We start from the raw sequence: 13,824 nt of genomic DNA, 5'->3' as shown, positions 1-13,824 counted from the left end.
TCCGATAATAAATGGCTGTTGTTGAAGTTCAAGAAAAATAAATGGCTATAATCAAGAAATTTGATTATATATAAATACGAATGAGTACAATGTGAACGGTGTATCTGGTGAAGCATATATTAGTAATACAAATAATCCCAAGGGGTGATGTTGAGGATGTAACAGATGCATTCTACTCAAAACAAATATTACAAAGTGGGGACGCACTAATTTTCTATCTTTCAAGTTTGCTAAGCAATGCTTCTACTGGAGGCAGCTCCTGCAAAATTTGTTGCCAGTCAGGCATGCCCTGCAAAGATTTGGGAGTACATAACAGATTGTTAGCAGTTGAGGGTTTATATGAGAGGAATCAAATTGGCAGTTTCGGAAAATCAAATCCTGAACTTGAGTTGGTCACTTACTTTGCCTGATCTTCGAACCCGACCATCTAGGCGCAGTATAATGTAGACATCCTCACCAGGAGTGACTCCTTCAGACTTCTGCTGCTCCCTTATCCAACTAAACAAATATGGGAGACCATTAGCCATGGAAATCGAACGATGTACAGTATACGCAATCAAACACTTTTGTTATTTCAAATGATAAACTGATGGCAAACAAGTGTGTAAACAATATAGGGAAGCATATTACCTTTCCCATTCCTCAGGGGATACAATCTCGGCCTTGAATCGAATTTCAGCTTTTAATTTCGACTTCGCTGTTATAGACTGAGTTCGTTTCTCGAAATCTTCCTACCATGGAGCCATTAGATATAGTGTGTTAGAATGAAATACCATTTGGATAACTTAAATCTTTCTCAGAACATGCATCTAGTTGTGAGAGAATGACGACTGCAAGATAAATGTACATGAGAGTCTCATTACCCCAATAGAAGGCAGAGCGGCGGCTGCCTTTGAAGGTGTGCCAAAGCCTTTCTTCTCTGTTTGAGGTGCCCTAACTTCACCCCAGATAACAGGAACTAAAAGAACACCTCTTGAGAGGAGATCCGTTCGGAACCTCGCTGCCTGCTGCATGCTTGAAGAAACAGTCTCCTTCTTCCCTGCTAAAATGACCTAAATCCAAGAATGTATAAGATCGTTGGCATATTCCAGATGACGAGATATAGGAAACAGATGTCGAGAATGAAACTGCACCAATTGTATATATATACATAGACATATTCCAGATAATAGACAAAATAAGTACAGTATTGGTACATACAGGTCTAACAGTGTCCCGCAACTGCACAAGTTCAACAACCCTATTGGTGGAGAGGCGCAATGGCAGCCTTGACAGACTTTCATTACGAGATATTTGTGCAAGTTGTTCCTCTTCCTTCTTGTTTTCCCATAAAAACAATGCCACAAGAACTGTAAAACCTGTAGTTTACTGATTCAAAAGCTTAGTCATGTTAAAAAGCAATTTACGTAAGTTCATTGTTCGCTCAATATGCTTTAATTTTCATGCAATTGATAAAAGAACATAGCACCCAAAATCTTAAAATTAATATGTGGAGAGCTCTATTTGATACTTGTTCTCTAAGAATCATATCTAAACAATGCAGGACAATTCTCTTGAATAAGGATATCTAGCCAACACTTCTGTACCAAGAAAAGAGGGGGAAATCATACTTTTAGTATGCAAATAAAAGCACTGAATGTTACCTCCGACATTAATAGCAACATTCCCAGCAGTTTCCAAGAGATCAGGAGCACCATCACCACCTGCAAATGCACGGAATAGCCTAGGTACAGTGAAGAACGTCGAGATTCCTGCAGCTGCAGAGAATGCCACATAAAGGAATCTCCTAACCCCACGGAATGGTGCTTGGACTTCACTAATAAGTTTCAAGTCTCTCCTAAAACTGTAGCCTATGTCTTCTCCACCTATTCTAGCCTGTAAAAATAAGACACAATTGTTAATTAAGATCTCCAACAATGGTAGAAATTACAAAGGGAGTGAAATGGTCGAAATTACGAAGAGAGTGAAACAACCACCAAATAATGAAGCATCTATAGCGTCCAAAAGATATAAAACAATGTATATTCGAGTCTGCTTCTTAAAGTATTGATGTTTGATTGTGTTAGTTTAGGGACAAACCTCTTCTTGCAATTCCTTATACTCAGGCAAAGCTCGAAAAGAGGCCAAGTCAGGGTCATTCAAAATTGTGCCAAATTTGAGGTTATATTCTCTTAAGCAAGTACGTAGACAATCCGCAGCTTTCCTTCCTTCCCCTCTTCCTCAAATAGTGAACAAAAAACAATAATCCATCAGCCTAGCTATCAAATAGTCCTAGGTAAATTCAAGTTTCGTAGTAAACAGAATGAAGAAACTTGGGCAAATTTAGATAGAGGATATGCAATCTAGACAAGTAGTCTTATCACAGAATACAAATCAATAAGAAAAATCGGAAATTCATACCTGTAGGCGTGACAGCAAGCTTTATTATAGAGAGCTGCTTGGGCCTCTATAGGATTGGGATCTAAATTAAGTGCCGTTTCGAACTGGACTAAAGCATCTTTAACCTGAATCATACAGCAAAAACAGAACTTCTTTTACCAAAACAGGATTTCTAAGCACATAATTAAACCATACTACAAATGCAAAGATATCATCTTTCTGCTTTGCTATACTCAAATAACCAAAATTTCAAACACACCCAACTAACACAAACATAAACTTTGCTCAGCCAAAGTGAAAATGGCATTGATTAGTTAATGTCCAAACTACAAAGATATGAACTTTCTGCTTTGACATACTCAAAGAACCAAAATTGAAGATGGTAATGGTTAATAGGGCCAGAAGGGTATCATACCCGTCCTTTGGAGAAAAGCTGGAGGCCCAAGTTGACACAGGACTCGGCGGTTTCTGTATTGGCTTCAGGGGACTGAGAAGTTGAAGAAGAGCAAGGAATGAGCGAGATGTGATGGGCAAGTTTCTTGTGGACTTGGAAAAAGGTGGTTCTGGCGGGAAGCCATGGCCTTGTTGTTGACGTTGTTATTGGGTTTGAGGAGAAGCAGAGACACTGCTGGTGCAGAGCCTGAGCAGCCATAGCCATTGTGCCACTTCACCGACTCACTCTGCGAACCGTTAACAGATTATCAGGATGGTGGCCGAATCTGCTGTGACTACGGCACAGACAGCACACAAGATCTCGACCGTCTGTGACACGGGTAAGATCATGCCTCCGATTCGTAAGGAGATCCGGTCCGATCTTTGGGGTAAACCTAGGCTGTTAAGAATCACCGTGGAAATGTTTTCGCTGCTCTGACTAGATGACTCTGTTAATTTCACAACAAATAATGCAGTGGGCTAAACATCGATCACATTTACCAATACCAAACGGTCCAAACCAACTGCAAATTCATTACTAGTGAAATTAAATCGCCACGTTTTTTTTTTTTTTAATCGAAAGAGGTTAACTCGATTTTATAATTCAACAAGTAGTATCAAACGACACACCCTAATGGAGTCGTCAATAAAGAGTCGTCCTTTAGGACTTACAAATAACATATTCTAACAAATAGAGAACCTGTTCTAACAAATAGAGAGCTCCACAATCTAGAGTACACCTATCTTTTAGGAAATTTACGCACCATTATTCTAACAAAACTTAACTGCTCAGAAGCTGTTTAAATAAATATTTCAACCGAGCAGTAGATTTTGAGACCCAAAACTAAGATAAAAAATAAAGAAAAACATAGTCATATTCCCCTTAAACAAGAGAGGAATAATGACCAAATAAAAAATAAAAGGCCCAAAACCACTTGTGAGCCCAAAGCCCAGATTGGAGAAACCCTAGCAGCCTCCACCAAGACTACCTCCCGTCTGCCAGCGAAAATCATGTTGCCTCCACCATAGCCAATGCCATCGGACGCAGTAGGATCATCATCCCGACCCAGCGCCTGCATAGCTTACCAGATCCAACGGGCGCTCAGCACTGTCACTACACCACCACCACAGGAGACGTTGCTGTCCTCAGACGAAGGTCGAAAACCAGCCTTACCATCAGCTAGTCCACCTCTAGATGCCATAACCACCGTCGAACCAACGAACCACGTCCAATAGAGGCCAACGCCATTCACCCCATCACCATTAAAGGGAGCAAAGATGCAGCGTGCAAACCAAATACGCTCGGCAGTAACAGAAGCCAAAGGAGAAGAAACCACGATCCCAGCCGAGATCTAAATCCATCGGTGCTCAGCCCAAGTGGTGTAGAGGAAGAAAGCGAAGAAGAAAACACAGCAGAAGCCGACTTTGGTTTACCCGACATTGATGAGGAAGGTAGGACAGTGCTCCATCGAGGATGGAGGAAGGTGCAGAGACGTCGGTGCGCTCCCAGACCTAGCATACCTCTGCTAGGTTTCATTCTAAAGTTTAATAAAAGTATTGATGGTATTAAATCGCCACGTTATTACGGCCACAAATATTAGGTCTTATTTGAGGCTAACAACTAGTTTTCTATATTATAATAATTCTCTATTTGGAGTTGAATAATATACTCGATTTAGAAGAGTAGTGCTACATACACCAAAATATTTTACCAAATATGAATCCCAAATTATGTGGCAGAAGCCATCTCACCATTTTTGTTTATCAATACTAGTGACATGGATTTTGACTAATTTAAGAAAATAATTTCTTAAATTATTTTATTAGGAAAAAAAAAACAAGAAAAAAAGGAAGAAGAACCCCAATTCGCATAGCCCCCATAAATCCTAGCTTCTCTCATGAACTGTAGGTACCCAACACAATTGGAATTGCCACCATGCAATTCTATGAAGTTTCACGTGCGATTTGTAAATAACCAGATTGTTTGTCTATAATCTTTGACGTTCATGAACATACAAGATTCTCAAATGGTGTTGCAAGTATTGGGTACTTAAGGTCCTGAAGGCATTGAGAAGTGAAGAACTCCAACTTCAATTGGACTTGGAACCTCCAATTAAATCATGAAACAGGAGCTACTCACACCAAGTGATAGTTTTCAATTGGGGAGCATAATTGCTAGAGTTCTAATAATTGAAACCTCTAAACTAGTAGTAGTGTTCAATTACAACTATATAACATTCACAAATTTGGGTAGTTAAAGTCTAAAGAAATCTATGAGCGGCACCGAGTGAAACTGTTAGCATAGAGTTATGCAAAAGATAAGTAAATTCTTTTTCTTTTTTATATATATATTTTTTATCAAAAAGAACTAATTTCATTGATGAATCTGTGAACATACAGAACATCCAAAGGGCGTTTAGGAGATAGCATACCACCCTTACTCCCCTAGCATCAACTAGACAAATCAGCAATTACATATTCATGGAACCAAGGAGGTTCTATTTCTTTCCATAACTTTATACTATCTACTTTCACAGCTTCTTTGGCTAGCCTATCAGCAACAAGATTGCTATTCCTTGATATTTTCTTCCAACTGATCACTTTAAAAGCTGGTTTCAATCTTCTTATTGCATCAAAAATAGGTAATTCCATGCTCAGATCAAAATGGGTGGAATTAATAGCTTCAACCACATTCACTACATCACATTCAACTTCTAAGTTCTAACCTTACAAATCCATTCATTAGACAGAATCTCTAGCCATAAAGCAAAGCCAAAGCTTCCTGCTGCATGGACCTAGATTTGTCCCATAATTGGGTGCATTAGAGCACCTCGCGAATTCCCATCACTGTCCCTCACAATTGCACCTAACCGTACCTTCCCATCTTTGAAGTTGCACGAAGCATTAGTGTTAAGCTTCAAACAAGATGAGGCAGGTGGAGACCAAGAAGGCTGACTAACTTGAGGAGAGGATGTCTGAACACCATGACCTTTTCTCAATTGCGCTGCATCATTACTACTTAGCCACTTTATTGCATGAATGATGACCTGCTCTCCTTCTATTACATTGTTCTCGAACTTGCAAGCATTATGGTTCTTCCAGATTAGCCAACTAATCACCCCAAATAGAGCTAGCAGAAGTAAATTCCTTTTGAAAAATATTAATGGCATAAATAAAAAATAATCTGGGGAATTTAAATACATGTAGGAAATGATGTGGCAGTGCCACATCATTTGGGATATAGTTTTGGTAAAAAAATTTGGGCTTTCAAGCATTTTCCGATTTAGTCGGTGAGTTGTAACCTGTTGGTAAATTATAATTTCAATATTGTAAAGGTCATGGGTTCGATTCTCATTGACATATGTAAGGGTGGGGTGGGCTAAGATTTTATTTTAAAAAAAAAAAACATTTTCCGATTTAGAATTTCAAGTTCAACACACAAAATTGGATCCAAATTGGATAAATGGTCAAATGCACAGTAACTAATTGATGTGTGAAAACAAAAAAGTTAATCAAATTTGTTTTTTTTTTCTTGGGATTGATGGTGGACCGTGACAGACCCAAAGAAAATAAAAACTATGTTATAAACTTATAACACTACAAACTTTCCTAAGTCTATATAATTTAGGAAAGTTATAAGTAAGTTTTTACCTTTCGTAAGTTATAACACTCTTTGCTAGTTGGTACTTGTTAGAATACATGTATTTTGTACAAATTCCTGATATCATTTCGGGACATACTCTAGATCGATGCTTATTGTAATCAGGGGTTTAGGCTCAATGTGTCCCCCTTATATTCGGCTGTTTCATTAATCAAGGCTTGAGGGAAGCCGCACCAGCCCTTTATTAAAAAAATAAAAAAAAGGTTATAACACTCAAATCATCAATGGTGATATTGATAACTTGCTCCATGAACATCTCAGTTTTTAAACTACACTTAATATATATAGCACAACCATATAAACTTCATGGTACAAATGGGACCATTCATCAAAGTTGGCCTTCATCTGCAAACAATTAATATAATAAGCGGATCATCATTTGGGCGAGAATTTCATAAGCAGATTCAACTGCCACTTTTGAAATGGTGTTAATTGATTTTTTAACTCAAGAAAGAGTACTTATTGTGTAAATTATAGAAAAAAAGATTACTAGTTTTTGATATGGTCATTTTACGTGTTACATTGGGTTTGGCTTAGAAGATACTACCAGGGCTCACACTCTATGTGTGTGGGGAGATATGAAGTAGTGAGAAATTTTTCTCAATGGTAAAGTAGTGGGAAGTTTCTTTCTTCCATTGATTCTTTTTTATTTTATACTTTTATTTATTTTATATTTTATGAATTAACGTTATTGTCTTTGATAATTATTTTTACGTTAAAATTTATTAATATTTCAAGACTATAATCGAGAAGAAAAAAAATCAGATATAGAGAGCAAGCTCTCTTCTCTTAATAATAATATAGATAATAGAATGTGCCTACGTACTCCTTTATATATTCTATCTATTATTGTTGGATAAAATAAACTTTTGGCATCTATATTTCTGTAAGCCTCTTAAATGTTTGAAATGGTAAGCCTCTTAAATGTAAAAGTTAATTCTTTTTTCCACTTTTATGATTCTATCACTACAAAAAATAATTGCAATGGCCACCGCAGTTAGCGTTGGCGCAAAAATGCCATCGCCATTGGTCATAGATTTGCTACGGGAAACAAGGCGTCACCAAAAAAAAAAGAAGTTTGCCACGGCAAAGGAGAGCCGTAGTGTAAAAGTGCTTAAATTGCAACGGCATTAAAAATGCCGTAGCAAGATTTTTCCTAATTCTTGCTTCGCTACAATTGCCGTAGCCTTTATTTACTTTTCAACTTATTTTTTAGATATACTATTTGGGTGTTAAAATCAAAAGCAAACTTAACCTAGCTGTACAAGGCGCCAAAGAGACGAAAATTAGGTGCGTCTAGATTTTAGTTCCCGATGAGTGAAACCTCATACTCCATCTTCCCCTCTCCTCAACCCTAAAACTTTTCTGCATCTGAAGAACCTCATATGCCATAGTCATTATTGACCTTCTCTTTCGATCTCTCAAGTTGGGTTCAATTCGCTCTCTCAGTATCTTCTCTCTTCCATCAGTGGTTCAATTCGGTGGGTTCAATTCACTGTCTCAACTATCTTCTCTCTTCCATCAGTGGGTTCAATTCAGTTAGTTCAAATTATGAAATGGAAGAGTATGATTTCTGTAGTCTGAGATGAATTAAGTATAGAAAATTTGTTTGTGTATCTGAAATTACTTTTGATTTTGCTTATTTATGGAAGAATAGTTATGTTTTTTGGTTTTGGATATGTCAAATTGGGTGTTTCGTTGGTTTCCCTTTCACTTTCTCCTGCAATCCCCAATTAAGTGACATGTTCTGGTCTTTTCTGAACTAATTCCTCACGAAGGGAACGGAAGAGAGAGAATTTTGGTTTTCTCAATTTTCCGTTTGCGTTTTCAGCTTCATCTGCACAATGAACAACCTCCTCAAGGTAATTAATTCTCTATTCCTTGTTTGTTTTGATTTCTTCTATTTTGGATCTGCGTTTTTATTTATTAAATCAGAATTTTGGATTTTTTTTTCTTTCTATTTTGGCTTGTGAGTTAGGGATCCTGGGATTTGTTTGTTTAGTTCATTGGAGCTGGAACACGATCAAAGTATTGTTTGTAGGTTAGCAAGAAAACCAAACAGAGTACATTGTTGTTTCAATAGCTTTAGCTTAACATGTTTCTCAATTAGTGGATAATTTTGCTCTCCATAGCAGGTTGCATATAATTTCATTGCCATGACTAATCACTACATAACCATGTCATCCTGTCATTTGTCTGCGAGATACTATGAGGGCCGTTAGAGGTTATTGTAAATGCTAGTCTAGTAGAAGGTACTTGTTCTTTCATATGCCTGTTAGCTGTATATTGTCTAGTTATTATATATAAAAGATGGCCCAGTACTTGAGGCTCTTGTGAATGCGAGCTGAATCCACTACTCAAAACTGCAACTGGATAGTTGATTGGGGCAAGCAATACATGGAACTGAAACTATGTTAGGCTTAAAATGTTTATTAATGCTTGCACATGCCATATCAGAACCTACATGAATTGACTGAATCATAGAATTCATACTTGGAACAAACACAGTTCCATTCTTCTTATATTGTCAAGTAAACTATAGCAGTGTATGATATGTAATATAGTCTTTCCAGCCTTAGCACTCTCCCTTTGGATCATTTTGGAAGGAAAAAAAAAGAATGATGCTTATGCCTTTGGGGTTTAGGAATATATCAAATGAAGGGGTTTTTTTTTTTTTTTTTGCTTTTCCCCTAGCCCATTATATGAGAGAGATCCAGATCCAAATCCAAGATGCTGACTTTGATATATATGCTGATTTAGTCTCTCTGCATATTGGAAATGATGTTTGCAGACTTCTAGTAATTTACTTATCAGATGATTTAGCTATTGGGTTGGCCACTAGAACTTTAATTTATGCATGCAAGCTGCTATGGTGTATAAGTTAGTATTTGCCTGGTGAGCATCCAAAGAAATTTTTGGTCTAGTGTTTCACGAGTTTCTGGGTCATGGGATCAGATTTCCTTGATTATCCTACAAAAGAACCTGAAGTTGACTGTAGCCTGTAACAAGTCTCAAGTTTTTTTCCCTCAAGTGTATGTGACCTGTGTATAGTTTGCTTATATGCTGAGTAAGGTTAATTAATTCTAAACAGTAGGGAAAGTTAACTGAAATCTACTAGCTTTGGATAAGTTTAACCTTAAAAACATGAACTGACTCACTTTCAGGGGACAACCTTAGGCTTCAAAGATAGAAACTTTACTACGGGTTTAAAGGTGAAATGGAGGCTACAGGTTTGGAAGTGTGCATGGTTTTTGAAATTCTTTGGGAATAACTGTACAGGAAAATAAAAATTTAGGTAGGTGCTATTAAAGTTTGGAACTTGGTGCTATCCTAGGATTTTGATGACCCGATAGCAGTGGAACTTGGTGTCATGCCCAATTAGGTTCTTGAGATTTATTTCATAGATTCTTTTAATTGGCTGATTACTTTTTAAAAGACGATATGAAATATGCTCTGTTCTAATCTTGCTTTTTTAGAACTCACAAGGGTTCAACAATGGAGACCCATAGATATAAGATTAATTTCAAACATTGTTTCTTTTGTTTATTTTTCTTTCAATGACAAATGCAAGTTATCTTCTTACATTTACTGAACACGTACCTCTCTCTCTCTTCCCATGATTGCATGCGAAACTTGTTTATTTTCACCTTTTAATATTCTGTTGTCTATGCATTTTCTTTTGCTTTTGGGAAAATAAGAGCTCATTGATTTCTATACACAAACTTTCCGACTTTTGTTTTCTTTTTCAAAATTTGGCATGTATTCAATCAAGGATCAGCTAACATTTCCATAAAACCAGAATCAAGTATTGATTTTTGTTAAACAGATTTTGCATATGAACTTCTTCTTTTTTTCTCTCGATAAAGGTACATATCATCCCAAGATGACAGTACCTTCCCTTGACATATTGATCCAGAATCCAACATCTGTTACCCTTTGACCACCACTTCCTGTTTGGAATTATGATGTGGGTTTCCTTTCAATGCTGTTATAAATATGTACCCAATGAAGTTGACAGTACGTGTTAAAAAAAAAGTGTTTAAAGGGGGACCTGACCAATTTGATCATGAACAATAGGATGAAGTTTATGACAGTATGAAATACCAAGTTCAAGGCTTTAAGCTCCGGCTCTTGCTTGAAAAATTAGTCATCTGGAAGCTTGTGACATTGTTATGTATTTGGTCTGCCTGGTTTTTTTAAGTAGTTTCTTCTAGATTGATCTTCTTTTTGTTTTTAATTTCAAGTGGCCTGTTTGCTATATTAAAGTTGGTCTGCTTTCCCCTGGTGTTGTTAATTTTCCCCAACTTAGCAGCAGATTATGTTATAACTTAATTACTGAGCATATATACATTCTCTATTTCAGTTTAATTTGTCCAGTTTTCTTAGTGTCGTTAGAAAACTTAGAAGCTTCCACAAATGTGGAAATCTTCAGCAAAGCACCAAAGAGTTTTGTATTGTGTTTGGTTCATGCATGTTTACTGATTTTGCTGAATTTCATTCCCTTTCATTTAATTGGTTTTGTTTGCATGAAGCACTAAAGTTTGATACTTCATAACCTGTTTGCATCTTATTGTTTGGCTTTGCAGGTTATTTGTGTATCACTTGGAGGCTAATCTGCTCTGTCCTCTATTCTCTATCATCTATCTTCCACTCGTCATAGAAAATTCAAGGTAAGCCTCAACTTTTTTGTGTCTTGGATGAGATTGTTGGGTATAAATGCAGAAGCTATCTGCTTTATCTTTTTTGTTTGCCACTTATATATATATATATATATATATATATATATATATATATATATATATTTTAATGTATTTTTGAACAAAGCTTATTTGTTTATTGCAACTGGAGTATGTGTCCTTTGCTTAATTAATTACCTTCTTTTAGGGACTAAACTAGCTTATAGTTATTTTATACTTTTGATATTAATTACCTTCTTTTAGGGACTAAACTAGCTGATAGTTATTTTATACTTTTGATGTTGGGAATTTATAGTTTTTGTGTTGTATTTTGATGGCAGCTTAGTTGTAGGCAATGTTTGTTCACTTTGGTTAATCGTTTAAAGTTCTTTGTTTGGTTAGTAGTCATGGTTATAATTTAATAAACTGTATTTTTCTTGGCTATTTGACGTTGATGTTCAATCTGATTGCTTAAGGAGAAATATGGAGAAATCATGGATAGATTTAGTAGATAGGCATTCTCCAGCATATTATGATGCGATAGATCAATTTTTGACTTTTGCATACATCAATAGGGATCTGGATTCAAGGATTTATTGTCCTTGTAGAAAGTGCGAAAATTGTTATCTCTATGTAAGATTAGTTGTGCGGTAGCATCTTCGTGATTATGGTTTCTTTAAGAAGTATAGGAAATAGGATAAACATGGTGAGCCTAATCATTATGTTCATCCAGTGGATGGAAATCAAAATGGTATTGGGTTAGATTCTTATATGGAGGATGATATGGTCAGACTTGTCCAAGAAGCTTTAGAAGCTCCTAATGTAGGAACACATGATCAGACTAGTGAAGAAAACCCAACTAATCCTAATGTAGGGGCAAACGAACCTACCAAGAAGTTCTTGAAGCTTCTTGAGGATGCAAACCTTCCATTGTATCCGGGTTCTAAGAGACACACAGCTTTGTCATATACAGTTCGTCTTTTGCAAGCGAAGGTGCTCCATGGATGGACAGATAAATCCTTCAAAACTTTACTTGAGATAGCAAAAGAATCTATGCCTGAAGGTGTGCAACTTCCTAAGTCATATTATGAAGCCTAGAAGTTAATAGAAGATCTCGAATTCACTTATGAAACAGTAGATGCATGTCCTAATAGTTGTATGTTGTTTAGAAATGAAGACATAAATTTGGATGAATGCAGAATATGTAAGACATCTCGATGGAAAGATAACGATGGTAGTTCAAATGATGTTGTAGCACTTGGGAAACGAAAAGCAGCAAAACAAGCAAGATATTTTCCTTTAAAACCAAGGTTACAAAGGTTGTTTATGTCTTCAAAAATAGCAAAGCTTATGAGATGGCATGGAGAGGAAAGAACCGATGATGGTGTGTTTAGGCATCCTGCAGACTCTCTTGCATGGAAAAATTTTGACCAAAAACACACAAATTTTTCAGGAGACATTCGCAATGTAAGGCTTGGGTTAGCATCTGATGGATTCAACCCATTCAAGTCTATGAATATAGTTCATAGTACCTGGCCTATCATATTGGTTCCCTACAATTTACCACCTATGATGTGCATGAAGCAGCCCTTTATATTTGTATATGTTCTTATTGATGGTCCTAAGGCACCCGGAGATAAAATTGATGTCTACATGCAGCTACTCATTGAAGAATTGATGGAATTGTATGAAGATGGTGTAGAAACATTTGATCCATTCAGCAATGAAATGTTTAAAATGCATGCGGCATTGTTGTGGACGATTAATGACTTTCCTGCCTTTGCCAACTTGTTGGGGTGGAGTACAAAAGGTGAATTTGCTTTCCCACCATGCAACTCTGAAAGTGGTTACCAGCGGTTGAAATTTGGTCAAAAAGCTTCATACATGACTCATCGGCTGTGGTTACCCTATGATCACAAGTATCGAGCAGATTCAAGGTCATTTAATGACAATACAAAATATAGAAGGAAGCCTAAAACTTTATCTGGTGCTGATCTTCTTGCACAATTGGAATCAAATGGTGTTCTTACAGAGTACAAGTGGGAAGATCTAGAGCGAAGGAATGTGCTTGGGGTGCAAAGACCTGATAATGATCATTTGAAGAAAAAGAAGCATAGTTGGAAGAAGAAAAGTATATTTTATGAGCTTCCATATTGGAAAGACAACCTGATACGTCACAACCTTGACGTGATGCATATAGAAAAGAACATTTGTGATAATGTTCTTTTCTCAATATTAGGAGTTGCTGGAAAGTCTAAGGACAACTTGAATTCTCGTCGTGATCTGGAACTTATGGGAATTAGGGAGCAGTATCATCTAAAGAGGAGAGTCTGGTACAGAGTATGCTGATCCAGCTGAGTTTGAGATGAACAATAAGGGGAAAGATATGTTCTTTTCAGCCTTATCAGGATCACGAATACCAGATGGAGCTGCTTCCAATATTGCACGTCGAGTACGTTTACATGATCGTAGTATTGGAGGTCTTAAGAGCGACGATAACCATATTCTGTTGTAGCAACTTATTCCTTTATTTATACGAAGTTCTTTACCAGAGAATGTGGTTTAAGAATTGATTGATCTGGGTAGTTTTTTTAAACAGTTATGCTCAATGGATAATTGTGCAGCAGATCTAGAAAAGGCTCGTGCTCGTATAGTGATGACACTTTGTGAACTTGA

The 13,824-nt window shown here is 36.7% G+C and overlaps 1 protein-coding gene across 2 annotated transcripts; it reads right to left on the bottom strand.

Annotated features, from left to right (window-relative positions):
• Nucleotides 1-42: 42 nt before the first annotated feature.
• On the bottom strand, nucleotides 43-3,220 carry LOC112172306 (protein LOW PSII ACCUMULATION 1, chloroplastic). Of its 2 annotated transcripts, XM_024309593.2 has the most exons (9): nucleotides 2,795-3,215; nucleotides 2,401-2,504; nucleotides 2,080-2,215; nucleotides 1,644-1,875; nucleotides 1,201-1,358; nucleotides 864-1,052; nucleotides 631-731; nucleotides 402-498; nucleotides 43-289 (listed from the first exon to the last, which is right to left on the bottom strand). In XM_024309593.2, the coding sequence occupies exons 1-9, from the start codon at nucleotides 3,035-3,037 to the stop codon at nucleotides 215-217; spliced, it is 1,335 nt and encodes a 444-aa protein (XP_024165361.1). In that variant the 5' UTR covers nucleotides 3,038-3,215; the 3' UTR covers nucleotides 43-214. The 2 variants fall into 2 exon arrangements, 1 of the variants encoding a protein (XP_024165361.1); XR_002925256.2 differs by lacking the exon at nucleotides 43-289 and having other exon boundaries at nucleotides 631-727; nucleotides 2,795-3,220.
• Between the last annotated feature and the right edge of the window lie 10,604 nt (nucleotides 3,221-13,824).

This window comes from Rosa chinensis, chromosome 6, assembly GCF_002994745.2.
Source record: "Rosa chinensis cultivar Old Blush chromosome 6, RchiOBHm-V2, whole genome shotgun sequence".
NCBI lineage: Eukaryota > Viridiplantae > Streptophyta > Magnoliopsida > Rosales > Rosaceae > Rosa > Rosa chinensis.
Note: the sequence above shows the minus strand (reverse complement) of the source record. Positions and strands in the feature narration are given on the sequence as shown.

What these genes read in the sequence shown, in the direction of transcription:
- LOC112172306 (XM_024309593.2), bottom strand. Translation starts at nt 3,037, where the DNA reads ATGGCTATGGCTGCTCAGGCTCTGCACCAGCAGTGTCTCTGCTTCTCC. An exon ending in GCTTGCTGTCACGCCTACAG is followed by an intron (nt 2,216 to 2,400) that starts GTATGAATTTCC and finishes TATTTGAGGAAG; the next exon opens with AGGGGAAGGAAGGAAAGCTG. An exon ending in ATAAGGAATTGCAAGAAGAG is followed by an intron (nt 1,876 to 2,079) that starts GTTTGTCCCTAA and finishes TTATTTTTACAG; the next exon opens with GCTAGAATAGGTGGAGAAGA.